This window comes from Mycteria americana, chromosome 1 (assembly GCF_035582795.1).
Source record: "Mycteria americana isolate JAX WOST 10 ecotype Jacksonville Zoo and Gardens chromosome 1, USCA_MyAme_1.0, whole genome shotgun sequence".
Lineage (NCBI taxonomy): Eukaryota > Metazoa > Chordata > Aves > Ciconiiformes > Ciconiidae > Mycteria > Mycteria americana.
Genome location: NC_134365.1, coordinates 1,891,946 through 1,918,040, shown reverse-complemented (window position 1 = coordinate 1,918,040; position 26,095 = coordinate 1,891,946). Strand labels below are relative to the sequence as shown.

The 26,095-nt window shown below is 52.5% G+C and overlaps 3 protein-coding genes across 10 annotated transcripts in view; 2 read left to right on the top strand and 1 right to left on the bottom strand.

Moving 5' to 3' along the window:
* FBH1 (F-box DNA helicase 1) overlaps positions 1–13,100 on the top strand; it is a 30,642-nt gene extending 17,542 nt beyond the window's left edge. For all 4 annotated transcript variants that reach the window (XM_075513438.1, XM_075513350.1, XM_075513270.1 and 1 more), the window contains 11 exons: positions 779–866; positions 1,548–1,634; positions 4,024–4,160; positions 5,786–5,885; positions 6,057–6,178; positions 8,004–8,079; positions 9,233–9,430; positions 10,071–10,193; positions 10,840–10,946; positions 11,839–11,973; positions 12,831–13,100. In XM_075513438.1, coding sequence (XP_075369553.1) covers positions 779–866; positions 1,548–1,634; positions 4,024–4,160; positions 5,786–5,885; positions 6,057–6,178; positions 8,004–8,079; positions 9,233–9,430; positions 10,071–10,193; positions 10,840–10,946; positions 11,839–11,973; positions 12,831–12,950 — 1,293 coding nt within the window. In that variant the 3' untranslated portion in view covers positions 12,951–13,100. The remainder of the gene's footprint in view (positions 1–778; positions 867–1,547; positions 1,635–4,023; positions 4,161–5,785; positions 5,886–6,056; positions 6,179–8,003; positions 8,080–9,232; positions 9,431–10,070; positions 10,194–10,839; positions 10,947–11,838; positions 11,974–12,830) is intronic.
* Positions 13,101–14,424: 1,324 nt separating this feature from the next.
* On the bottom strand, positions 14,425–22,586 carry LOC142415618 (uncharacterized). 3 transcript variants are annotated; one of them, XR_012777510.1, is made up of 8 exons: positions 22,414–22,586; positions 17,054–17,254; positions 16,839–16,916; positions 16,315–16,551; positions 16,109–16,138; positions 15,786–15,843; positions 15,300–15,662; positions 14,425–14,905 (listed from the first exon to the last, which is right to left on the bottom strand). XR_012777510.1 is itself a non-coding variant. In XM_075514242.1 (7 exons), the coding sequence occupies exons 1-7, from the start codon at positions 22,484–22,486 to the stop codon at positions 15,557–15,559; spliced, it is 783 nt and encodes a 260-aa protein (XP_075370357.1). In that variant the 5' UTR covers positions 22,487–22,586; the 3' UTR covers positions 14,425–15,556. The 3 variants fall into 3 exon arrangements, 1 of the variants encoding a protein (XP_075370357.1); XR_012777487.1 differs by having other exon boundaries at positions 15,335–15,662; XM_075514242.1 differs by having other exon boundaries at positions 14,425–15,662.
* SBSN (suprabasin) lies at positions 17,733–20,280 on the top strand. Of its 3 annotated transcripts, none has more exons than XM_075513998.1 (2): positions 17,733–18,940; positions 20,192–20,280. In XM_075513998.1, the coding sequence occupies exons 1-2, from the start codon at positions 18,176–18,178 to the stop codon at positions 20,255–20,257; spliced, it is 831 nt and encodes a 276-aa protein (XP_075370113.1). In that variant the 5' UTR covers positions 17,733–18,175; the 3' UTR covers positions 20,258–20,280. The 3 variants fall into 3 exon arrangements, with proteins under 3 accessions (XP_075370113.1, XP_075370205.1, XP_075370032.1); XM_075514090.1 differs by lacking the exon at positions 20,192–20,280 and adding an exon at positions 19,714–19,998; XM_075513917.1 differs by lacking the exon at positions 20,192–20,280 and adding an exon at positions 19,546–19,998.
* Positions 22,587–26,095: the final 3,509 nt, after the last annotated feature.

The following is a 26,095-nucleotide window of genomic DNA, read 5'->3' as shown; positions in this document are numbered from 1 at the left end:
TCACGGGTATTTGCGCTTCAGCTGTAAGAACTGACTGTCAAAATATTTTTTTTCCTTTGGGGACAAATCCAAAGGAACTGGGGCCTGTTTGTTCTCCCTGTTTGCACAGCTGATTTCTAGAGATATCACTGTCTCTGCTCAGTGCAGATTTTTCTTCCCTGCAAGGAAAAGAGAAGAGATTGTATGTATTTATATCAGTGCCTGAACAGCGTTGTGATATTGCCTGTAAAGACAATAAACATTTTTGTAGTAATTTTGATACGCTGAGCCAAACCCCAGAATTCTCGTTTAGAGTACAGACATCTTGGCAACACTTAAAGGGCAGCACTGACATTGCAAACAACGTGGGCTGGAGTTGTAGAGAAAAATTTGCCTTTCTGCTCCATATTGATCACATCCAATCAGATACAGTCCAGCTAGCAGAAATCCAATTTGCAGTCATTATTTCTGGCAGGGAATGAATTGACAGCCTCAAAATATTAAATACCTTTAAGCACCTTGCAAGCTGTCCAGAGAAGCCAAAATAAACACAAAGGGTTAATGTGCAGAAGTTAGGGGGTCTTGTATTGTCCTGTCTTAATAGCTGGGCCAAAGAAATGTTCTTTTCAGAGGGCTGTATTTGGAAAAGACTATGTTGAGGAGAAGAAGTTAACTGGTGGTGACACAGAAGAGAAGCAGGAGGAGAAAGGCTTCAGAGAAGCTTTTCAAGATCTGCCGTGCCTGGACTGTTTTTCTGCTCAAAGCGATCTATCCATACCCTTCTGTTTTCTCTTTCTAGATCAATGTGGAAGAGGCAAAAGAGATATGGCACAACATGAAGAAGCTGGATGGAGATGTAGAGAGGAAATACAAGATAACTTGTGATGGTAAGAGAGGACAGATGTCAAATAGCCTTCAGATAAAGAGCTGTAGTAGAAAACTGAACAGATTCATACTTCTTACTTCTGGCTGTACACCAGGAACGAGCATCAAAACGTATAAAATTCCTGTTCTGCCACTAGCTCACCAGGAGTTCAAAACAGGCCTGAAAGCTGGAAGTTTGTTCATTTTGCCTGTTTGGCCTCAGAAGATGGTGGAACTATTCAGCTGTGTGTGATTGGCAGCAAAATCATAGAAATAATGGGTGAGATGGTGGGCGGAGAGTGCGAACAGCGGGTGTTTGTTCCTTGCTGCTGCCGGCATGTCTTTTCCTCTTGCTTCTTAGCATGTGTGCAGGTAGTGCCAGAGGTGGTTCGTACTGGGGAAAACCTTCTTCCTTGGCATTTTCTTTGCGCATTAAGAGCTTTGGAGTCATCAGCATAGCTGCCTTCCTCCAGTGCAGCCAGGTTGGTTTGGGTTGGGTTTTTTTCATCCTTCATACAGCCAAGGGAGACAGAGCAACACCTGGGAGCAATAGAGATTTTTTTGCAACCCCTCCAAATGCCATTAAAATTCCAAGGAAGAAGTAGGACCAGAAACATTTTTTTTGATGGACTTGTTTTAAAGATCATGGTGTTTTATGATGAGAAAATTCCCCTCTCACTGACATGCCTTGTTCTTTCTTTCAGGGTATTTGAAACTTTGGCAGCTCAGCAAGCCTCAGCTCTCAGGATATGATGCCATTTTCGTTGATGAAGCTCAGGACTGCACTCCAGGTGAGCGGTGACAAGAGACAGAGCTGCAGCCTTCCTAAGCACTTTACAGAGAGGATGTTTGTGTGCTCAGGGGTGTGTGAGAAGTAGCACAATTAAAAAAAATTCTGCCCCTCAGCTGTAACATTATAACTGACCCATTGCTTGGTCCCGGATCCTTGCAAATTCAGTAAGGCAGCTTGTAAGCATGCTCCAAGAGTACATGTGTATCAGCTTGAGGGGTTGCTTTCCGTTGCTTTGGGCATTCAGACATGCCATCCAGACCCTTTTGCTATTGCTTTGCTGCTAACAGGGAAAAACAGAATACCAGCATAGCCGAGGACGTGGTTTATTACAAGAGTGGCAACATTAAATGGTTCAGCTATCGGAACAGCAGAGCTGCTCCATCCCACCCCGGCACTGGGTGCAAGTCTTGCCCATTCCTTGCACCATCCCAGGGATTCTTGAGTCATGTAGCAGAAAGCTGCTGGCTTTCTTTGCTGGGGATATGGGGAGTAGCTCTCTGTTGCAAAGCAAGTCACATTGGTTCTGTAAAGAGATCTAAGTGGACCGAGCTGTGTGCTGAGGAGCAGAAGAAGGCCTGGTCTTTTCAGTGGATATTAAATCGGCTCAAAGGCTTCATCAGACCATCTCCCACCTGTACTCACTGGAAACCTGGTCTTGCAGGAGTTTGGCTGTGCTTTTGCAGCTGTGTGCAATGCAAGCGCTTGAATAACCAAGGGATCAAGCTCAGCCAGCATGGGTTCAGGAAAGGCAGGTCCTGCTTGACCAACCTGATCTCCTTCTACGACAAGGTGACCCGCCTAGTGGATGAGGGAAAGGCTGTGGATGTTGTCTACCTAGACTTCAGTAAAGCCTTTGACACGGTTTCCCACAGCATTCTCCTGGAGAAACTGGCTGCTCATGGCTTGGACGGGTGTACTCTTTGCTGGGTAAAGAACTGGCTGGACGGCCGGGCCCAAAGAGTGATGGTGAATGGAGTTTACTCCAGTTGGCGGCCGGTCACAAGCGGGGTTCCCCAGGGCTCGGTGTTGGGGCCAGTTCTGTTTAATATCTTTATCAATGATCTGGACGAAGGGATCGAGTGCACCCTCAGTAAGTTTGCAGATGACACCAAGTTGTGCGGGAGTGTTGATCTGCTGCAGGGTAGGAAGGCTCTGCAGAGGGACCTGGACAGGCTGGATCGATGGGCCGAGGCCAACTGTATGAGGTTCAACAAGGCCAAGTGCAAGGTCCTGCACTTGGGTCACAGCAACCCCATGCAACGCTGCAGGCTTGGGGAAGAGTGGCTGGAAAGCTGCCTGGTGGAAAAGGACCTGGGGGTGTTGGTTGACAGCGCCTAAATATGAGCCAGCAGTGTGCCCAGGTGGCCAAGAAAGCCAATGGCATCCTGGCTTGTATTAGAAACAGTGTGGCCAGCAGGACTAGGGAAGTGATCGTGCCCCTGTACTCGGCACTGGTGAGGCCGCACCTCGAATCCTGTGTTCAGTTTTGGGCCCCCCACTCCAAGAGAGACATTGAGGGGCTGGAGCGTGTCCAGAGAAGGGCAACGAAGCTGGGGAAGGGTCTGGAGCACAAGGCTGATGGGGAGCGGCTGAGGGACCTGGGGTTGTTCAGCCTGGAGAAAAGGAGGCTGAGGGGAGACCTCATCGCTCTCTACAACTGCCTGAAAGGAGGTTGTAGAGAGGTGGGGGTCGGTCTCTTCTCCCAGGTAACAAGTGATAGGACAAGAGGAAATGGCCTCAAGTTGCGCCAGGGGAGGGTTAGACTGGATATTAGGAAATTTTACTTCACTGAAAGGGTGGTCAAGCATTGGAACAGGCTGCCCAGGGAAGTGGTGGAGTCCCCATCCCTGGAGGTATTTAAAGGATGTTTGGATGAGGTGCTCAGGGACATGGTGTAGTGGTGGGCTTGGCAGTGTTAGGTTTACGGTTGGACTCGATGATCTTAAAGGTCTTTTCCAACCTATACGATTCTGTGATTCTGCCAGTATAACTGGAGCCTTGGACAGGCTGGCTCAAAGTGGACCAAAAGGCTTTCTGCGGTGTGCACTGAGTCAGTGTGCACACGTGCAGCGCGTCCGGGTCACTGGGGATGGGTGGTGGATTTGTGCTGGGCTCACACGTGTTGGATTAAGACACTGTGCAGCTGCAGTCCAGGAAAAAATACCATCAGACTGAAATAGTGGGAGGATGTTTGTAGAGCTCCCAGTCAGCTGCGCGCTTCCCTTTGCTTCTCCCCAACTTGTCTCCTGCAGCTTGGTTGACCCCTTCTTAAATGCTGTGAGTCATCAGGCAAGAGATCTTGCCTCTGTACAGGCAAGAGAATATTGTACAGTTCACTCTTGGTTTATGAGCAGGCTCCCCCTTAATGCTCCGATGTTTTCCTGCAGCCATCGTGGATATTGTGCTGTCACAGACATGCGGCATCATCCTCGTAGGAGACCCTCACCAGCAGATCTATACCTTCCGAGGCGCTGTCAATACCCTCTACACAGTGCCTCACACCCACGTCTACTACCTCACCCAGGTAAGATGAGGGTCTGCTGCTGTCCTTCCCTGGACAGATCCCTAATGCAGTGGCAAACGTTTCATGTCCTTCTTCAGAAGGCATCTAACAGCCAAACTCTTTGAGTTTGTCACTGTGGAGTGTTTGCATTGCCTGGATTAGTGGCATGCTTTGCTGTTCACGCTCTGCACTGCAGAGCTCCTTTGTGCCTCTTAGTGGAGTGAACCCATCACTAGGAAAGCCGTGTGGCTTGAAAAATAGGTACTGGGGTAGAAACCTTAGTATATGGCTTATTTCAAGGAGATCCCCTCTTTTCTGGGTTAGTTTTCAGCTCCAGCTGAGTGGGCAGGGGCAGATATCCTCCTTGCTCATATTGCCAGTCAGTTACGACCCTGGGTCCCATGCAGAGGGATGAAGGAGTTAGACGCTAGGAGGTGAATTTTGTTCTGGCAGTGACCTTCTTGAAATAAAACCACATTGATTAAGGAGGACATATTTGCTGACCGTACACACGATCATTTTTTTCTGCCTCTGTACAAACTCAAGCATTGTCACCTCTGTCCCACCAGTGCTCCTTTGTCCATGATATCTCCTGCCCTGTTTGTCTGCCGAGGGCGTAATTTTCATGAGCAGCTGCAGCTGATCCGAGTTTGCCCTGGAAGAGAGCTCCCGCCTTCTTTCAGCACAAGTGATGCTTGTGTCTCCAGGCTGGATTACCTAACCTGCTGTTATGCCAACTGAAAGCTCACCCTGATTAATTTTTTGGCCTGATTAGCCACATGGCTAGGCAATTCTCACAGCTAATATAAGGGAGGAACTATCCCTTTGGGAATCCTTGCAGAATGAATCGGCTTAAACCAGCAATACAAGCTGTCATGGAACCAGCTCCTAAGCCAGAACAGCCACCAGAACGCCCATCTATCTGAGCTGCCTTTTCCCCTTGCACCCTGGCAGCCTTGCCAAGGGGCAGGAGCCAGGGACAGGCACATAGGAATGGGGACTGCATTTATCTGCAGTGGCACATCTTCTGACAGCCTCGGGACCAGCCTTGCATCTCTCGTGGAGTTTTTTGGGTAACAAGATTTTCCACTTCTCTTTGCTAGTGGAGGTGGTGCGCTCAGCCAGGCACTGGTGTTTTTTAATCATGGGGTTAGTGAAATTTGATTAGGGTTTTGACCTCGTGACGCTTTGACTGTTGGCCCTAGATCTACAGGTTAGGAAGCCGTAAGGATCCCCAGCCCTGCTCTGCTGCTCCGGTCCGTCACCTCTCCAGCAGCCCAGCCAAGTGAGGGACCTGGCTGCTTTCCCACCACCTCTAGCCCCTGCCCTGCTGCAGGACAGATGTGCCACGTCGCATTAACTTACTGGGGAAGAGTCTTGGCAGTGGCAGCGGTTGGGGTGGAGAGGCTGGAAACCACGTTTTGCCCTGTATGATAGTCCCATCTCACAGCACAGTTCCTATCGCCTTGGGTGTAAGAGTGACCAGGGTTTCTAGGAATAGTTTGGGGGGATTTGGGTGCTTTTTCTAAGAGAAAGGTTGTCCAGAAGGTTGGTGGGAATTGTATAGTTCCATATATAGTAGTACTTGTGTAGGTTCTAACAAGTTCCTCTTCTTTTCCTGCTGTTTTCTTCATTTTTCCACATAGAGTTTCAGATTTGGTCCTGAAATAGCTTACATTGGAGCAACCATTCTGGATGTCTGCAAGAGGATCAGGAATAAGACATTAGTGGGTGGAAACCAAAAGGGTAAGTCGTCTCGGTGCACCACTCAGCTCCGGCAGCTCTGTGCAGTGACTGGGATTCATAGAGCTACCGCATAATAAAGTGTCTCAGGATTAATCCTGATTTATGAAGATCTTTGGTTTTTAGATACCTGCTTTCTAACCACCCTGGCTAACTGGGAATTTCTTTGTGTAGGTGGTGTGAGAGGCAACATGGAAGGGAAGATAACAGTCTTATCACGAAGCAATTTTAACGTGTTCGAGGACGCTGTAAAACTTACTGGAAGAGAGAGACCAATTAAAATACACGTGATTGGGGTAAGAGGAAATTACCGGTGCGTCTTTCACATCCCAACCTCAAGTCCCCAAGCCTGTTAGCACTTGTAGCAGCGACACCTACGTGTGTCTTGAAATAGGTGTGGCTGATCTGCTGTCCTCTGTAGCACCCAGGTTTAAAACCGATATTGAAGGCGAAAGCAGCAATCTGTCGTGTCTGGGGAAGGGTTATTTGGAGCGGTTGTTCCTCAAATCTGTGCAGGCGAGGCTCCCTTTTTAGGCTTATCTGTCCCTTTTTTCATCAGGCTCAGAGGAGACGGCAGCAGCTCCAGTCTGCTGGATGGGGCTGGGGCAGGGGCAGAGTGATATATGGCTGTAACAAGTCGCTGCAAGTATTTGCATTAGATGGAGTGCTGCCGACTGCCTTTGGCTGCTGGCAGTGGCACAGTGTTCCTGCATTAGGGAGACACAAATCAGCTGTAACTCCAGGCTGAGTGTAAAAAGCAATGAAAGGCAGTTGGCTGTGCCCTGAGAGAATAAACATTTTTCAAGCTCTCTTGAGAGACGAAGACAATGGTTGAAGGTGAAGGTGATCTTTGGGCTTGTAAATGCCACAGAGGGCCGTGCTGTGCTCATTCCTAATTTCCAGTCCTGTGATGGTCTGTTCCCCATCTCCATACACCCAGGAAAGCCAGGGAAAGTTGATTCACCAGCATTGTTGGTGAGAGAAATTGGGATTTTCAGCAATGTTGAATGTTAACTCCTTGAGGGAGCAACAGTTCTGAGGTTTGCACTGAATTTTCATCTGCAAAAAGCACCTGTGTGTCTGAAGGAGGAGAGTGTGCGTGTATGCACATCTGCAGAAATTCACATGCTGGAATTGCAGGGAGGTTTTAATAAGGCTTCACATTTCAAAAGCCTCAGAGGAATCATTAGTCTTCAAACTCTGAATCATCAATACCTATGATTTAATTTGAGATCTTGTTCTGCACCCAGCAACGTAGAAGCACATGAACAGTTGTCCTAGTGCTGAATGTGTTTGAGGAAGAGCCTGGTCTTTTGAATTTTAGACTGATGTTTTAATTTCTTTTTTGCACTGGGAAACTGCATATTACAATGGAATGAATGTTCGAATTGTCTACCTAGTACCAAAATCCTCCTCTGCCTTTGCTGTTTGGAATGTCTAAATTCAAACTGATGCTTCTTTTGACGGAACAAAACAAACTGAATCGGGAAGTAAGGAAGAAAAATACTTTCTAAAAGTAAAAATTGTCAAAGCAAAGCCTTTTATTTCAGTTCACATTGAAACTGAAACATTTACAATCAATTTAGCAAGTTTATCTTCATTGCAGTGGCCCATTGCTTCAGGAAAGAGGATGCAGTCGTGCCTGGAGCTGGCCGTGCAACAGCGTGAAGTCAATAGGCCAGCGTCATTTATGGCACAACAAACTTTTAAAGTTCGTTTCAACAAAGCAATATGCAGCTATTGGAAGCTAAAATGACCAAAACTTTTCTTGTTAGTGAATGGGAAAACATTACAGAAAATGTTTTTTTTCTTTGAAACGATTTTGAGTATAAAATTCGGCAGTATCTCTGTTATAATGCCAATCAGTGTCCTGTTCTCTTCTCGCTGTCTGTCTGTCCGCAGAGCAGGCTGGATTATTGTTTTTTCGGCTGCCTTTGATTATGCTACAGCCCCAGGGATTTCAGGAAAGCAGCTTCCTTCTGCATCTTCAGCACATTTCCCTTTTTCCCTTCTCTCTTAACACCAATAACCACTGGGCCCTGCTAGCTTATCTAGAAACTCAAAGGTGCTCTAGGAGCACCTTTGCTCCTGTATATTAAGATTAATTGTTGTCTCTTTTAGGGGCTTGCCCGTTTTGGCCTGAGCAGAATTTATGATATTTGGAAGCTCAGTCAACCCGCAGATGAACGGAAAAAATGTGAGTATGTCCTTACCCTTCTTTCTGCCTGTGATCCTCCCTATAGCAGCATGAATTTTTTAGGTTTTGCTGCAGTGATGGAAAGTAGCAGGCTTCTTGGTGATGTATTTTACGTTTCCTCATGAAGTTTTCCTGTTGAAAACTGACTTCTCAATGCTAATGTCACGGGCTGTGCTATTTTGGCTGCTTGAGTGGCCGGTGTTAATACCAGAAATGCCAAAATTGTGAGGCCTGTGTCATGCAGCCCTCCCCAGCTTCCCACTGCGACGCCTTGTCTTGAGTGCAAGAGCCCAGTAAGCTCATAGATTGGGATTTTTTCCCCTATGTTTGCTGATTTGATTGAATTTTTCATTTTTCTTAGGCTTTTCCTGTTTTGTTTTGTTTTTAAACCTGGTGTGTTGAATCCTCTATCGCATGCTTTCTTTTCACTGGTGGATATCATTTAGGAAATAAATCATTCATTTAAAATCTCCTGGCAGCAGTAGGCAAGTATTGTTATATATGGGGCACAGAGACAAACACAGGACTTGCTGAACTGCCACGAGTGATTGATCGTGTGGGTATCGTTAATGGTTCTTTGGAAGGTGAGCTACCAGGAAAACTCCTTGCCATCTGGGTAAAAAGAGAGAATAATGCAGGTTGGAAGGGCCCTGGGGGTGTCTCTGCCCTGAGCCCCTTCTCCAGCCACTCTGAAGTCACGTTAGAGTCTTTTCAGAGACTGCTCAGAGTCTTTTCCCTTCAATTTCCAAATATCTCTGGGAAGGAAGGTTGTGCAGGCTTTCTAGGACACGTGGTGTAGAAATGAGTGAGCCCAGTGAACGTTTGCCAGCTGCTCTCTCCTGAGCTCCATAAACTTCCATACCCTTCATAGTACGCCAGCTCTGGATCTCAAAGTGATGCTGCTTTGTGAAACTACCCACTCTGATGAGAGCATCAAGCTTTGACGGTGTTTTGCATCAGTAAAGAGAAAATCCTGAGCGAAAACCACCCATCGCAGAGCGAGGAGTACGTCCCTTGCATCCCACAGCAGTGGTCCATCCGCTGCCCCACACTTGCCTTCCCTAATACTTACTGTGAAATCTGATTAGAATTAAAAAATGCCATTATGTGTGTCTATCAAATAAACTCGTGTCGTCCGCCTCTTTCTTTTCAGTAAACCTTGTTATAAATGACTCCTTTATCAAAAAATGGGAAGAAACTGAGGGCTTCTTCGGTTTAAAGGAATATGCAGAGCACATTGATGACAAAGAGCTGGAAGTGAAGATCGCGATAGTGGACAAATACAAAGAGCGGATCCCTGAGCTGGTGCAGAAGATTGAGAGCAGCCACGTGTCACAAGAAGCCATGGCAGGTAAAACCAAGCTGTGCCTTTGATAGAGGATCAAATTCAGGTCTTTTTTTCAATCCAGCTTCTGCGCTGAATCCACCTCATTCTGCAAAAAAGCTGCATTTGGATCAAGTCAGTCTTTTAGGGAGAAAGGAAGTTGAACAGCAGCTTTTGGGGTACATCTGGGACTCCAGGTGGAGTTCAGGGCAATGAATCTGCCACCAAAGGATTGCTTAATGTGACTTTGCTAGAGGCAAATAAACTTTTGGACATACTATTTTCTGCAGCTGGAAAGCCCTAGGACTTTATCTTGCTTTTTGGGATTCCTGTTGTAGTTGCCCTGCCACTTGCCGACTAAAATTTGGGGAGGGGACAAAACAATCAAGTAAAAAATTCACCAAATAAAGAGCATTCCTGTTTGGGAGTTGGGGCTGGGGCTCAGGCTGCTGACTACCAGGCATGTTCCTTGGCAGGGAAGTTGTCTTCAGCAGTCTAGATTCCCGATAGAGGTGCTTTGCTTCTGATTTATATTTGAGGAGAAGTGAAACGAATGCAGAATGAAATAATTTCATTTGACTCAGCGCTTTATGAAATTAAAAATACCATTATTACTGCCACAACTCATCTTTTTTTCTTTCTTGTTCCCCATATGCACTGGTTACAGATTACTTAATAGGTACTGTCCACCAAGCCAAAGGCCTGGAGTTTGATACGGTGCTGATTGCAGATGACTTTGTGAAAGTACCGTGTCTCAGTGGCGATTACCAGAGAACGAACTTCAGGATCGGTAAGGGAACAGCGGTGTGTGGTACCCATCCTGATCTGAAAGTGGGAAAGCAAAGCGTGCTGCTGGCGCTTGTCCTGCAAGCCCGTGCTTCTCCGTGGCGTGAAGTGCTGCTGGCTGTCCTAGTGATCATTGATCTTGTCATAGTTTCCTTCACAGCGAGATAGGGGCAGGGGAATATTCCTGGCAGTCGAGCTCGTAGCCATCTAGCAACAGAGAAAGACCAACTCCACACTTGGGAAAGACACTGCTGTCCTTAGGTGCCACAGTTCATGCTTTGGAAGAGCTGGTCTCTTCCCAGTGAGCAGAGAGGAGCCTGCAGAGTAAATCTAGAGACCGAGAAACTCCTCCAGTGCCAAGTCTGTGCCCGACAGGTGGGAAAACACGTAGCAGAGAGCTGCTTCTCTGGGCATGTAGAGTCCTGCCTTTGCCTGGAAAGGAGAACACGGAACGAGGCAGGAGCTACCGGTGGTGTCAGGAACTGCACAGCAAGTGCAGGAGAGTGCTGCACAGCTGTGCTGCTCTCCAAGTTCATGCTCTCCCAGAGAAGCACCAAGTGTCCTTCCAGAAGTACTAGCTGAAGCATTAGAAGAATGACAGAGGTGTTCATTCTTGTTCTCTAAAGTTATTGATCTTTCCTCCAACCTAGGCATGTTTCCAGAGGATGAATGGAATCTGCTTTATGTAGCAGTGACACGTGCAAAGAAGTATTTGCTAATGTCAAAGTCTCTGGAACACCTTTTAGCATTGGCTGGGGTAAGTGAAATCTTTCCAAGGTAAGCAAATCCTCAAGTGGGGCCATTTAGGGCCCTGATACCTGCACTTCATAGGACGCTGCACCAAAGCAAGCCATCGATCCCGTGCGATCTGGCTGAGCAGCCCTGCCTGTGAGCTGCAGCAGTTCCTCAGCTGACGTGTGAGCACTCCAGAGGCAGAGCAGACGGCCGGGGAGGGCAAACTCCCAGGCACGCCGCTGTCTCGTTAGGATTTGGAGTCTCGAGGCAGCTCTGCAAGCAGTGACATCTCGGGCAGGACGGGCTGCTGCCAATTTAAAAAGGTGCTGAGAGAGGCAGCACCCACTTACCCATAAAATCTGCACATCTCTGATGATGTTTGGAGGGGGCATGTGTGGTGGAGAAGCGTAAAAGAAGATTGTCGTAAGATTCACCCTGATCCTAAGATTCATGCTGAGCATGGGCTATGCCCTGGCTTGTGCTGGCATAGACCAGAATAGCTGAGGTCACATTTTTTCCTCAGTTCACACTGCTTTGCACTGTGATTTCAGTAGCAAGACACAAGGTTGCAGACTTTTTTTTTTCTCCATAGTCCTTGCATTTGGGTGTTGTCTTCTGCAGATCCTGACTTCTTATCTCAGTGCGAGTGTATAGGTTCCCTTTTCTCTGTCTGCAGTGGTTGCCAGCTCTTCCTTCACTTCCTTCCTCGCGAGCTGCTGCTGGCTTCTGTTTGATTTTTGTTGTCACCAGGGGCATGGAGGGTTTTTTTGTTGTTTTTTTTTTTAAAAAAAAAAACAACATTGTGTTGCAAGTCACTTCCCAGGGGGTTAAAAAAAATATGAAACGACCTGTTCCAGTATCTCAGCTCCCTCTGAGTGGTGTTGTTCCTTTTTTTTTTTTTTCTTGTTTCTTAGGAGCATTTCCTTCGAGTGGACCTGATGAGCGAGGCTGCGAAGGACAGGGCTGCCATCGCTTGTTCTGTGCCAGGGTGTACAGCAACACTGCAATCCAGCTCCAGGCTGGTTGTGAAGAAGCTCCCTTTGACTCATGTACGTCCCCTCCCTGGGCCTTTGAGATCATGTTTCTGAATCGGGAGCCTTCACGAGCCGCTCTGGTCGCTTGGGGAGCGGCTGTGCTCTGCGACTGTTCTGAGTTATCGCACTGGGGAGTGAGCAGGGAACATCCTATAGCTGGATCTTGTGCCTACAGCTCTCCAGCCCTTTGCTTCTGCTCACAACCCCGGCTCGTATCTGGGGGTGACTTCCCAACTGCATGATTCAGGGTGGTATTGCAGTTCCCGCAGACCCACTCAAGCCTTGACCTCTCTTCTGAGACTAATTGTGGTCTCAGGTGGGGCTGGTTTGGGGGTTTTGTTGTGTTAGATCCCATTTTTGACTCTTCAAGCCTCTGCTGCGGCAATCGAACATCCATCTGGGGTTGGCAGAGCACCCCTCGCCCCTGCCAGCTGGCTGGAAGTGACAATCTGACTTTTGGGTTCAGTTTTGCTTCAGTCCCACCTTCTGGCTTGGGCGTTGATCCTTGCCCAGAAGGTGCGGTGAAGGCCAAGTTTCCCTAGCGCAGGGATCTGCAAGCACGCAGTAAATCTGGTGGAGCTCCATGTCCACAACAAGAGGTGGCGGATGGCTCCGAGCCGTCAGCAAGGGGACACGAGCACTGAGATGGGCAAAGCCTCATCCTTCACCAGCAAAGACCTGCACAGGGACATTTTGATTGTTGCAGCTATTAAACAAGCTGTCCTGTAAGGGATTTCCTTGCAAGGGAGGTGGCAGGAGATGCTTTGGGCACATTGTTGCTCTCTTCCCTGGATGTGAGGGGGTTGTATCTGAGGTTGGAAGCCTTCCTCCAGTCTTCCTCTCCTCTCACATCTCCTCTCTTTCTCCCGCAGAGCAATGGCAGCAGGGATGCAGGTGGCTACCTTTGCCATGCTTGCACACAGCAGCGCTTTGGCTCTCTGACACCGCTCACCTTTTTCCCAGCGCTTCAGGAACAGCCTGTCCAGCTCTAACGAAGCCTTCCAGCTCCTCAGAGCCCTGGCTGCACCCTGGAGCCATCCTGAGTGCAGAACAAAGCCCGTTTTCACATCCCAGCTCCAAAATCAGGTGGATATTGGAGCAGGATTTCAGACCAGCTCTGAGAGGAACCCTCCAGGCTCTCTGCAAGGAGCTGAGACCTTTTCTCAAAGCTCTGCCTTGCCCTCCAGGAGCTGGTCAGCATGGCCTGCATTGTTGCACAGAAGAATATGCACTAATTAAACTATATCAGACAGGACAGCTTTTATTTTTTTTTTTTTTGAGCATTACCCCTCCATTACCTTGGTCACCAGGAAAACACTTTAGTAACCAAACTGCCAGGAGATCCCTGCCTATTCCATCACGTCGTGCCTCGGTGAAATCCCTCCAATCCACCAAAAGAAGAGGAAATGCGACACTGAAAAGTACCCAAGGAAAGACTTTATTCCTAGAAAATGGGCTTTTTCCTGGAGCCTGTTTCAATGGGGAAAATATCACTGTCAGCTCTGGGAGAAGTCATTAATCTCTGCCAGCTGAATTAATTTTCCTTACTTGCAGCCAAAGGATTTCCCCAGACTCTGTTTCCCTTCTCCCTGCAGCAAACCATAAGGGAAGAGGAGAGGCGGCATCTGAAAAACTGCTTTGGTTTGGTTTCAGTCTAACTCGGAGACAAACTGGAGAGCATTTTTAATGCTGAAATTAAATTTGTAACAAACAAACAAACAAAAAGCCTTAATGCTTTCTTTTTTCTCTTCCCTTCTGTTAAGAAGTTGTCCTGGGTCATATTTATTTACCAGCCACCACAGTAACAACGGTGCAAGCAGCGTGGCGATCTTGTAAATCAGATGGTGTCTTCTCTCCTTGTACCAGAGCCCGTGTCAGGCGGAGATCAAAACCGAAACTGAATTCGGAAGAGATCTGCTCTTGGACATGGGCCTAGAGCCGTGAGCCATGCCTGCTGGAGGAAGCTCATGCATCCTGTTGATTTTCATGGTTATTCATTAGACGGTAGCCGCTTCACCTGCTCTCCTTTTGCTTTCGAAACACTGACTCCAGAAAGGCTTTCCCGGTTCCGCTCACCTAAGCACGGGCAGAAGCTCACCCGAGATTTGGACGTTGGATGCAACCGCAAAGCTCGGCGCAGACGTTGGACCAGGCACCTCCAGCGATCTCTTCCCGCCTCACCTTTTTCCAGCCATCCTGTGGTACGCTGGGGAGAGGCAGTGCCGCTGCAGGAGGGTTTGGTCTGTCACACATCCAAAGTGCTGCTTCCTCCAGCTCCCATGGTCCAGAGCAGTGGCACAACCAGGAGGACAAAAGGCAGCAGCAAGAAAAGGATGCAGAAGTTGTTAGATACCTCCTGGTTTCCAGCTGACTGCTAAAACCCCTTTTGCCGTCCAGCTGAGCGATGGCACTGCCACCTTACCGTCACCTTTTGCCTCTAGAGGATGGCAATGCCGGTGAGCCCTTGCTGCTGCGGAGGTGGATTTCACCCCAACCCAGCTCCTGTCTGTCCCTGCTGTCCTCCCCACCATCACGGCTTCCGCGATGCCCGATCAGACAAAAAAAAAAAAAATCAACCGCTGTGTGTGCGTTACTTTATATGCAATATATACACATCTATACATAAAACAGCATCAATACAAAGGTGCCTGTTCTGTAGCGAGGGGGAAACGAGTGGATAATAAGTGATGAGGGAGGACGAAGGGAAAACACGCAAAGGAAAAATATTTCCTACGTCATGTTATTGCCTTCAGTCTTCGGTAGTGTCTATAGTGAAATCGTTCCTGCTTGTGGTCCCCTGCGAGCGGCAGGAGCCGGCGGGCACCTGGGGTCGGTACCGAAAGTGCCTCCGAAGGATCCCTGAGCTGTGCGAAAGGGCCGACCCCTGCGCCCGCGGCGGGACGGCACCAGCACCCTTCGCTGCGGTTGCGGGTTCACCAGTGACTGGCTGCAAGAGAGCAGGAAGGGGGTGAGGATGCGGCGGAGGGATGCTCGGCTGGGTCCCTCTCTCTCCGTCTGCCGCGAGCAACGCTCCTTTCTGGGTTTTGGGGCAATTTTGCGGCAAAACGGCTCTAGCGAAGGGGCTGGTGTCCAGCTGGCCCAACTGGCCTTGCTCCTGACCAGGGGATGGGTGCCACTTGGGGCAGGGCAGCCCAGCTGCACCCCCAGCACCCAAACCCCATCCCCTGCACCCCAAACACCCTCCGCCTGGGCAGGCAGCCCCCAGCCCGCTCCCTGCCACCCGCCAGCACCCACAAGACCACCTCCTCCGAATTTTGGCTCCTGATGCAGAACACCCACTGCCTCCACGCCACCCCGGGGTGCTCGCGGGGCTCACCCACCGCCCGTTCAGCCGCACGATGGGACACCCGCGCACCTGCGGGTGCTGGAGCGGTCTCATCCATGAAGAGTCACTTGTTCAGGCTGGGAAGAGCGGCCGCGTGTCCCTGGGGCGAGGATGCTCCACGCGGAGGGCGGCTGGGGATCGGGACGTACTCTGCCATGTGCCGAAGCCACTCAGGGAAGCATCCGGCTTTCCATCCGAGCCCCGAGCATCCTCCGGGCTGGCGGGTGCACCGAGTTGCCCGGCGGTGGGTGCTCAGCCCGTGGGGAAGATGCCGGGCAGCATCACCTCCGCGTTCTCAGCAGCAGGAGCCACCATGGGGATGGCCATCACCGCCACCGTGTAGTCCTGCCTCCTGCGCCTGCGGAGGGCAGAGGAGTGTCACCGGCACCCCAAGGCTTTTCCCCAAATTTCAGGAAAGCGCAGAGGCCAAGGACAACTCATCACTGGGGTGGAAAGACCTCGTGGGGCTCGGCACACTTACATTTTCATCCTCCAGCAGCACCAGCAGGCCACGACACTCACGACCAGCACCGGGAACCCTGCGGGAGAGACACGGCGGCCGATGGGCATCTTCCAACGCAAGGCCGAGGGCACAGCTCCGCAAAGAGCCAAAAACACTTTGTGCACGTTCGCGAGATGCCCTCCCCGCCCCAGGAAGAAATTCGGGGGCTGCATCCTTCCCCCCTTGGAGCTATTGCCCTCGACCACGGCATAAACCTCCCGCAGCCTTGAGGAGGGCTTTTAGGTTAAAAAATAGAGAAAATAAGCCCCTGCTTGCCAAAAGAAGCTTTTTGCCCAGCTTACCAAGGAAAGAGGCCACAGTCTTGATGGAAACTGGAAAAGAAGAGAGAAATGGAGATTTTTAGCTGCAAAGCCAGGAAAGGGGGGGATGCTGGGGGGACCCTCACTAAAAAGGGGGTTGGAGAGAAGAAATGCATTGAAAAAGTAAAAGAGCCTTCGCTGGTTGAAACGCAGCCCCGTTGTTAGCTCCCCCGGAGAGGCGGCCTGACCTGCGGCATGGTCCGTGGGGGCGGTGGGCAGAGGGGTTGTCCCCAGAGGCGTCCCCGGCGCCATCCCCTTTCCCAGTGTGGATGTCTCCAGGGGTGGGGGCATTTCTGGCAGCGTGGACATCTCCGGTGCTGGCCCATCAGGTGCTGGCGGGACGGGTGACTGGCTGGCAGCTCCTGGCAGCCCCGGTGTTACTGCTGGAGAGGGGGTGGAGGTCGGGCTGGCGTCGGTGGTTTTTGCTGGGGAAAATGGTGTAAAACCTTTTAATTTAAAAAATTGAAAGGCACGCTCCAGGTAGTAACGTTATTTCAGTGCCCAGCCTCGTGCCCGCCTCGGGCAGGTCGCAGCGGGGACCGTACAGCCCATCCGGCAGCTACGAACTGGCATAATTTCAGGCAACGGAATTAATTCAATCACACAATTGAAATATTTTGCTTTCCACACCATGATGGTTGTGGTTTTGCCGTGACGATGATCACGGTGGCCCCAAACCAACCCCCGTGGGATGCGTTTGCCACTTCCTCACCCCTCTGGGTCGTCCTCTCGGTGTGCGGCACGGTTGGGACCTCAGGGCTGGGGGTTAGCGGAGGAAGAGCCGGGTCCCCTTCGGGAAGACACAACGCAGAGACACCATCAACGGCGGCACCCACGCCACCCCGTATCCTCCTCCACCACGCTGGTGATGGAGGTCTCCCCCCTCCCCGCCGCCCATCGCGTCCCGGCTGCCGAGCGAGGGCTTACGGATGCATTGCAGCGTGGTGCGGGTCCAGTTGGGCTCGCTGGAGCCGTCATGGAGGACACACTGGATGAGGCTGGAGGTACCGGCTTTGCGCTTGTAGCCCGGGTTGCAGGTGTAGCGCAGGCGGGCGTTGAGCAGCGTGTTGTTGCCCGCGTCGATGTGCGCGTTGGCCACGTCCTTGGGGCGGCTGCATCGCACTGGCGCTGGGGGAGAGGCAAAAAAAAAAAAAAAAAAAAAGAGATGAAGATCCCAACAGGGAGATTAGGCACCCTCTGGCCCCTGCTCACTGTGCTGAATGGCACTCGAGGGGGTCAAATCCTGCCAGGGGGTGGGAACGGAGTGTCGGTGCTGCCCCGGGGCTAGGAGAACCTCATCCAGCCTGCAAAAAGATGGTGGTGAGAGGGTTGTGCCTGTGCACGGGGGATGGAGAAGGAGAAAGCTCCGTTTCTGGCACGTTTGCAGTCACTTGTAGCAGCTCCTCTGGTTGCCAAAGACTTTTCGCAGAATTTCATCCCCCTGCAGTGACCGTCCCGGGCCGACAGCCCCGGCTGCATCCCACCACCAGCTGCTGCATCTCGGCTGTGCTCACCGCCCCCTTTTTTTCTCCGCTCATTTTGCAGCTGGATGTGAAAAATTCCAGGCCCTGCATGAGTCCTCCAGCCACTTCCCATGGGGTTTTTTTCCCTGCTGGAGGCTGCAGCCCACGGCCGGGCAATGGGGCAGCGATGAGCTATGAGTTACGGCTTTTCTTATCCCCAGAAGGGCCCCTTTGGCCCTGATTTGAGGTCGGTTTCGCAAGAGGGTGTTACAATTTCACTTCTTTTTCTGATGCAATGGAGAAAGTGTCTTGGTTGCCCTGAGACCATGCCAGTGCCTGGACCCCTGCCACAGCGTGGGAACGGCTCACCCGTGACCCCCGCTGCCAGCTCCCGTCCCCCTACACGAGCCGCTGCAGAGAGGTGATGCTCCAGCACCGGGATGGAGAGATGCACAGCGGGGATAAAGCAATATACAGCCAGGCTGGAGTGGTCCACAGCGGGGATGGAGCGATGCATGGCCGGGATGTGATGTACAGACAGGATGGGGTGATGCATGGTGGAGCGATGCACGGCTGAGATGGAGCAATGCACAGCCGGGAGGTGATGCACAGCCAGGATGGAGCAATGCATGGCTGGGATGGAGCAATCCATGGCCGGGATGTGATGCATGGCTGGGATGGAGCGATGCTTGGCTGGGATGGAGCAATGGACAGCCGGGATGGAGCAATGCACAGCTGGGATGTGATGCGTGGCCAGGATGGAGCGATGCATGGCCGGGACAGAGCGATGCATGGCCGGGATGTGATGCATGGCCAGGATGGAGTGATGCATGGCCGGGATGTGATGCATGGCTGGGATGGAGCGATGCATGGCCGGGATGTGATGCATGGCCAGGATGGAGCAATGCATGGCCGGGACAGAGCGATGCATGGCCGGGATGTGATGCATGGCCAGGATGGAGCAATGCATGGCTCGGACGGAGTGATGCACGGCCGGGATGTGATGCATGGCCAGGATGGAGCGATGCACGGCCGGGACAGAGCGATGCATGGCCGGGATGTGATGCGTGGCCAGGATGGAGTGATGCATGGCCGGGATGTGATGCATGGCTGGGATGGAGCGATGCATGGCCGGGATGTGATGCGTGGCCAGGATGGAGCGATGCATGGCCGGGATGTGATGCGTGGCCAGGATGGAGCGATGCATGGCTCGGACGGAGCGATGCACGGCCGAGATGTGATGCACAGCGTGGATGAATCGATGCCCGGCATGGATGGAGCAATGCCCAGCTGGGATGAAGCGACGCCCCGCTGGGATGGAGCGGTGCCCAGCCGGGGTGATGCACATTTGGTATGGAGGGACGCACGGTTGGGCTGGGAGCGGGACGGTGATGGGAGCACAGCGGGGACGGGAGCACAATGGCAGCGAGGGCAGAGCACGAGAGGGATGGGAACGCACCGGTGATGGGGACAGGAGCTGCCGGGGACAGAGTGTGATGGCAGTGGGGACAGGAGCACGATGGGGACAGGAGTCCCACGGGGATAGGAGTGCAGTGGCAGTGAGGACAGGAACACAACATGCTCCCCCAGGCACCCAAAACACCCGGAGATAAAAATCTCCTTAATCTTAAAAATCTCCTGCCCCAATTTGCTACGTATTCGCGGAACATCCCGGGGCGGTGGGGGGGAGCGTCTGATCCATTTCGGTGCTCAGGTGGGTCCGTGCCGTGTCCCCTGGCATCGGGACACCGCAAAGAGCTGCAGCCGCCGTGCTCGGAGAGTATGAGTGATGCGGCGGCCACACACGTGCTGAGCATGTCGGTTCTCAGCCTCCGCTCAAGGCAGCGGTGAAATTTCTGGGAGTGTTTTAAGGAAACACCACGGGCCGTTTCACAATGTCCTCACACATTGCCAGACCTGAAGCCGTGCCATAAAATGAATGAAAAGCCCTCCCAGTGCCAAGAGAAGCCGCAGCCACGTCTGCAAAGGGAGCGCAGCGGGAAATCCATCTGGAAGCATCAAAAATATGAGGGAAAAACAGGGACCTGCGAGTCCTGCTTATGCCTTTCAGCTTTTAAACCTGACCTCGTCATCCTAATCCCACCAAAGCACTTTTTTTTCCAGTTGATATGACTGTAAAATAATCTCCTCTTCCAAAAAATGTCCAAGTCTTTTGATGGCAGAACTCCAGCATCTCTGCTCTCCAGGATTGCCACCCCGGCATCTTGTGCCATCGCTGCACGGACTTCAGTTGGTTTGCTGAGACGAAACATGTGCCAAGGTGGAAAAGGGGAGGAAATCTGTGGGGATTTGGGTTTCCAGTGCTGCTACAGCCCTGGAGATGCGTGGCCAAGATTTAGGCTTTCTTTTATACCTCGGCAGTGACTTGGAAATGGTGTAAAACATGGATGGATGGGGAGAGCCGTGACCGTGATAAAGCTCTTGCTTCCAAGCAAGGAGATCTGCAGTAACTACAATCTCCCTCTCCTATTTGCTTTTTTATTGAAGCAGCTTGTTAAAATTCCCTGGATCTGGGCACCAACAGGGACTTGCACACAGAAAAAACCCAACGTCTGTCTTCTGTTTTCCTGCTTAATTCAAGGAAAAGCTCACAAGACTCTCCCAGGACGACCAAAAGCATCTCTCCGCTTGTCTCCGCTCCCTCTGAGCTTTGCCGGTTGAGTTTTCCCATTGATGTGTCAGCCCAAGTGCTCAAAGACTCGTCGCATCGTTAGCCAACCTCCGAAACGAGCCGCAGCACCAGGTACCAGCCTTCTTGAGAAAACACCTCTGGCTGCTTTATTTCCATCCGAATTCCCTGCATCCTGCTGATATTAAATTTGCGGGTTGAAACGCGTGCACGCTATTCAGGGGTTTTTTTGTATTCGCGTGATTAATTCACGTTTTCACTTTGCTTTTTCCGCCAGCGATCTCCAATAATGCCAGTGAGGGTGAGCTCATCCTGGCACATCAGGACGCAAACCGTGCAGGTGCCGGGCACGTGGCCAGGATGAGCGCCAGGGATGGAGATGCTGCCGTGTGCTCTCATCCCACGTCATGGAGATGTCCCCCTCTGGCTTCGCAGAGCTGCAAGGGGATGCACAACCACAACTAGACACCAGAGAAGCCACACCGGGAAAACGTGACTATTTTTCTTAGCAAATTATCAGCCAACGGGCCAGAGCGGCGCTCATTTTCTGCTAACGGTTTAAAAACCGTAAGCCAAAAAAAGTGGAGAAAAGAGAAATTTCAGAAGTCTGCGCCCAAGACCGGAGAATTCACAAGAAATGCCAAAATCACAGAAATAAAGAAAACTTTTTCACGTTTTTAACTGAAAAACATTTACAATCCGTCAGCTGTGCCAGGGAGGGAAAGCAGGAGAGGAGGTGATGCCCGGCACGAGCACCACGGGATCCATCAGCACGGCCGGTGCCAGAGGGGCTGTGGCACCCCCCAAATGATCCAGAAGCTGAATTAAAAGCACTAAATATTATTCCTGTTTTCTAACACCCCAGATAACCACCTTTGCTGCCCCAAACGACGGTCCTGATTCCATCACTGCTACCAGGAACATTGTCTGCAGGTCCAGGATGGGGCTATCGTATTGCCTTCAGGGAAAGCTATTCTTAGCTAAGCCTGTCTCCGAGATGCGCCTGGCAGCGGACGCAGCTCTTCTGCCTTATTTTTTGCCACTGGAGTAATTTTACAGCCCTTGCTGCACCCACCGGCCGTTTAGAAATCGGAATACATTCATTTTCTCAGGCATTGCAGCTTCCCCAGCAGATGAGAGGAAGGGAGAGCGCTAAAGCTGTCCCGAACCTTCGCATTCTCTTCCAGCCTTATTTCCTGCGCTTCCACGCCAATCCTTCACAATTCCCACATTTTCAGTTAATTAAATATTTCCTAACGGTCTTGCCACCGCTGCCAGCGGCTCCCCAGAGCTGTCGTCATCGCTGGCTCCTTCGCCATCCGTGCTGAGCCGCGACGGTGATTTTTCCTGAAGTTGCTTTGGGAGAGGTGAGACGCGATGTGACATTCCCGGTCTGGCAGTGATGCTCAGCCGTGGACAAGTCACAGTCCCGTGGAAAACTCACAGACCCCACCCGGGGCGAAATCCTGCGGTGATGCAGCTCCTGTGCGTGCATCTCACGGACCCTAAAAATCACCCCCAGCCTCCCTGGACACTGGTGGGGAGGTGGCGTGGGCACCCAGGGGGGTGCAAGAGGAACGTGTGGGTGCAGCCTGGGCACCCTGGGGAGCAGCATGGGTGCCCCGAGGGGAGCCTGGGCACCCGGGGGTGCAGCTTGGACACCCCGGGTGGGAGCCTGGGCACCCCAGGGGGGAGCATGGGTACCCCGGGGGGTGCACGGGGCACCTAGAGAGAGATGTGGGCATGCAGGGAGCGGCGTGGGTACCCCGGGGGGAGCCTGGGCACCCCGGGGAGCAGCGTGGGTACCCCGGGGGGTGCACGGGGCACCTAGAGAGAGATGTGGGCATGCAGGGAGCGGCGTGGGCACCCCGGGGAGCAGCGTGGGTACCCCGGGGGGTGCACGGGGCACCTAGAGAGAGATGTGGGCATGCAGGGAGCGGCGTGGGCACCCCGGGAAGCAGCGTGGGTACCCCGGGGGGTGCACGGGGCACCTAGAGAGAGGTGTGGGCATGCAGGGAGCGGCGTGGGCACCGCGGGGGGGAGCCCGGGCACCCCGGGGAGCAGCGCGGGCACCCCGGGAAGCCGAGCGAGCACCCCGCGGACGGCGTGGGCACCCCGGGGAGGGCGCGGGCGTGCCGGCGGCGGGTCGGGGAGCCCGGGGGAGCCCCGCTTACCGGTGTCGGCGGCGGCCCAGGGCAGCAGGAGGGCGAGGGTACCGCAGAGCAGCGGCAGCGGCGGCCGCGCCATGGGACGGCGGCGGCACCGGGGCCGGGCCGGGCCGTGCCGGGGGGCTCAGGGCTCCCGCGGGGGCTCCGCGGCGCTGCCCCGCAGCCCGCCGCCGCCGCCGCCGCCGGACATGCCCGGCGTGGCCCGAGCCGCCTTCCCCTTTCGCTTTCGCTTTCGCTCCGGGGCGACTGGGAGGGACGGGGCGTCCTGCCGGGATGGGGAGCCCGGGGGGGGGGAGGGGATGGGGAGCTCGGGGGGAGGGAGGGGATGCGGTGCCCGGGGGGGGATTCGGTACCCGAGGCGGGATGCAATACCGGGGCGGGGGATGCCATACCGGGGGGGGATGCAATAGCGGGGGAAGGGGGGTGAGATACCTGGGGGGATGCAATACCGGGGGGAGATGCAATACCAGGGGATGGGGGGGGGGAGATACCTGGGGGGATGCAATACCTGGGGGGATGTAATACCGGGGAGGGGGGATGCAATACCGGGGGCGGGGGGGGGTGGTGCAATACCGGGGGATGGGGAGGGCGGTGAGATACCTGGGGGGGATGCAATACTGGGGGGGGGGATGCAATACTGGGGGGGGGGATGCAATACCGGGGGAAGGAGGGCAGCGGTGAGATACTTGGGGGGATGCAATACCGGCGGGGGGTGCAATACCGGGGGATGGGGGGGATGAGATACCTGGGGGGGGGTGAGATACTTGGGGGGGATGCAATACCGGGGGGGATGCAATACCTGGGGGAAGGGGGGGGAGATACTGGGGGGTGGGATGCAATACCTGGGGGGAGGGAGGTGGAGATACCCAGGGGGATGCAATACCGGGGGGGGGGGGTGGGGAATGCAATGGTGGGGGGGGGGGGATATGCAATACCCGGAGGGGATGCAATACCGGGGGATGGGGGGGGATTCATTGCCCGGGGGGGATGAGATACCTGGGGGGGGCCGTGCATTATCTGGGGGTCGTCCAACCCCCGTGGGATGCAATAGCTCAGGGAGGGGGGGGGGGGTGCAATACCCAGGAAGGGTGTGCAATACCCAGGGGGATACAATGCCTGGGGCAGGGGGGGAATTTGGTACCCGAAGGAGGATGCAACACCCGGTGTGGGGGGAGATGCAATACCCAGGGGGTATGAGATACCCGGGGGGATGCAATACCGGGGGGGGGGTGAAATATCTGAAGGGGGGGAGGAGGGGGGTGCATTACCCAGGGGGATGCAAACCAGGGGGTGAGGGGATGCGATACCCCGAGAGAAAGCAGTACCTGGGGTGATACGGGTCGCTGCAGTACTCGGATGGGGGGGGGTGCAATACCCAGGAGGATGTGGTACCAGCAGGACGCAGCATCTTGGGGAGGGATGCAATTCCTGGCAGGAGCTGATGCAGGCTGGGCCTGGGGATGCATTGCCCAGGGGGGCTGTGGTACGCAGGGGAAATGCAGTGCCCTGGGGGGGGGGGGGATGCAATTCCTCCCCTCCAGTGCCTGGGGGGGATCTGGCTGGGTGCTATGCCCTGGTGGGGGGGACCCTGGGGATGCAGACAGCACAATGCTGGAGCTGGAGCGTGCTGGTCCCCAGGCAAACCTCAAAACTGGAACTCAAGGTATGATTCAAGGCCCTGGGAGCTGGGCAGAGCTCCTGCAGTTGGACTCCAACCTGCAGCATGCCTGGGACTGCACTGCTCCCACAGGTCCTGCTTACAACAAATCCTCCAAAACCCGCCCTACGGCTCCTTGCTCGTGGCCTCCTGGCTTTTCCTGCCTGCGTTTCCTCTTCTTTTGACTCAAATTCATTTTGCCTCGGCAGGGAGTATTGAAAATAGCTTCACAGTAACTATGAAAAGGAAGGAAAAGGGCTATTTGGAGAATAACATTTCATGGGCAATTAGCAGTTCTTCATGAGAAGTGGGTAAATTCTCCCTCTCCATCCAGGAGAGATCATTAACCTCGTTCACCTCCCCTGAAGCAGAAGAAAGTCACTGATGGTGGCCCAACCAGTTGACAAACCACTTGACCCTGCCAAGTGTATTTTAGAAAGAGCAACGTAGGAGACTGCAAACCTTGAGAACAAGGCTGATAGGCCTGAGGCTCGCTACTAGAAACATTCAGGGCCGTGCAGATGAAAATGCTGCACCAGTTGTACACCGGTTAAGTGGTAACACAGATTCCCAGGGCTCGGTGTTTAAATTACTGTTGATTAAGCACACTCTTTAATCTATGTACTCTGGACAGGCTGGGATTTCACGTGATGAGCGTTATGAAAAGCAATCAGCAGGTTAGAGTTCACAATCAGCCTATGGAAGAAATAGCTGAGGGTAATAATACTGGGATTTGGTAAAGAAAATACAGTCTGCGAAGGCTTTACCCTTCTTCTCCAAGCATTCCTTCAAAAGCCATATAAAACCCAATTGTGTCATAACTGTTTTCCGGTTTGCAATCCTTGTGAAAACAAGCTCGGTAGCTACTGATCTTCAATAAGATAAGCAAAATCATGTGCGAGAGTTTATATTGGCCAAACTGGAGAATTGCGATGCCGGAGAACGGCACAGTTTCAATAGGAAGCCTTCCTACAAAAAGTCAGAGTTATCGAATGCGGCTGCTGATTTCAAGCATTGCCCCGTTGATCCCTGCCTGATCCCCGTCTCGGGGAGCCCTTTGTGCCCTGTCCCCCAACACACAGTGTTGCCGTGAAAAGCCAAAATCAGGACTCAATAGTCGGGATGACTATTAAGCAGGTATTCTTTATTGCAGCGCTGGGCAGCACTGGAGATCGCTCTGCCACAAGTGCTCTGCCAGGTTAGCACAACACATCAGTTCATGTACAGAAAAATCATACATATTCATCAGATTTCCTGAAAAGGGCAGTTTTATGGTGATGAGTTCCCAGAATTCATTTACATAGTCCAAGCATGCGCAGTAAAATTAGGGTTAGGGTCTTTTCACCCTCCCGATGGTCTTCCGTAGTCTTCCTCACGTTGTCCGTTAGTTGAACTTTGGGCTTCCTTTGTCCATATATAGTCATTGAATTAGCTCATCAGTCCTTGGCCTCGGAATGTTACAAGGGGGTCGATTTAAGCTAGTTCTTTGGTGCTTATCTTCGGCACAAACGTCCTGAGTTCCTGTTATCAGTGATTTAATGAGGAAGCCTAACGAGCTCGCTCAAGTTTGGGTGAGCTCCTGTTTAGTCCTATCAGGTAAGAAGTCACAGGAAATGTCCTATCATCAACTCTGCTCAGCAGGTAACCAAAACTATCTTTGCAGGGGAAGAGAACAAAAGAGAACAAGGATGCGAGTGAAACTCACAGTAAGGTCTTAGTCAGGGATTGTCAGGGATTTAACCCTTTCAACGGCATCAAAAGATCCTTCCCACCTTGTCCCTGTCCCATGCACCAAGACAAGGATGCGACCCTCAAGCATCCCTCGCGGTAGGACATGGAAATAACCAAGGGCTGAGCGCATCTTCTGTATTTTCAAAGGGCTTCACCGTCCCACATCCAAGCTAAGAATTTAAGAGTTGTCTGTTTTCAATTGCTTCGAACATCTGAGAAGCAATTTTTGGGCTGAGGTATCCTCCACCGTCTCACCTTGTATTGCTTTTGGGAAGGTTGGGCAGAAGTGGTTGAGGAGTT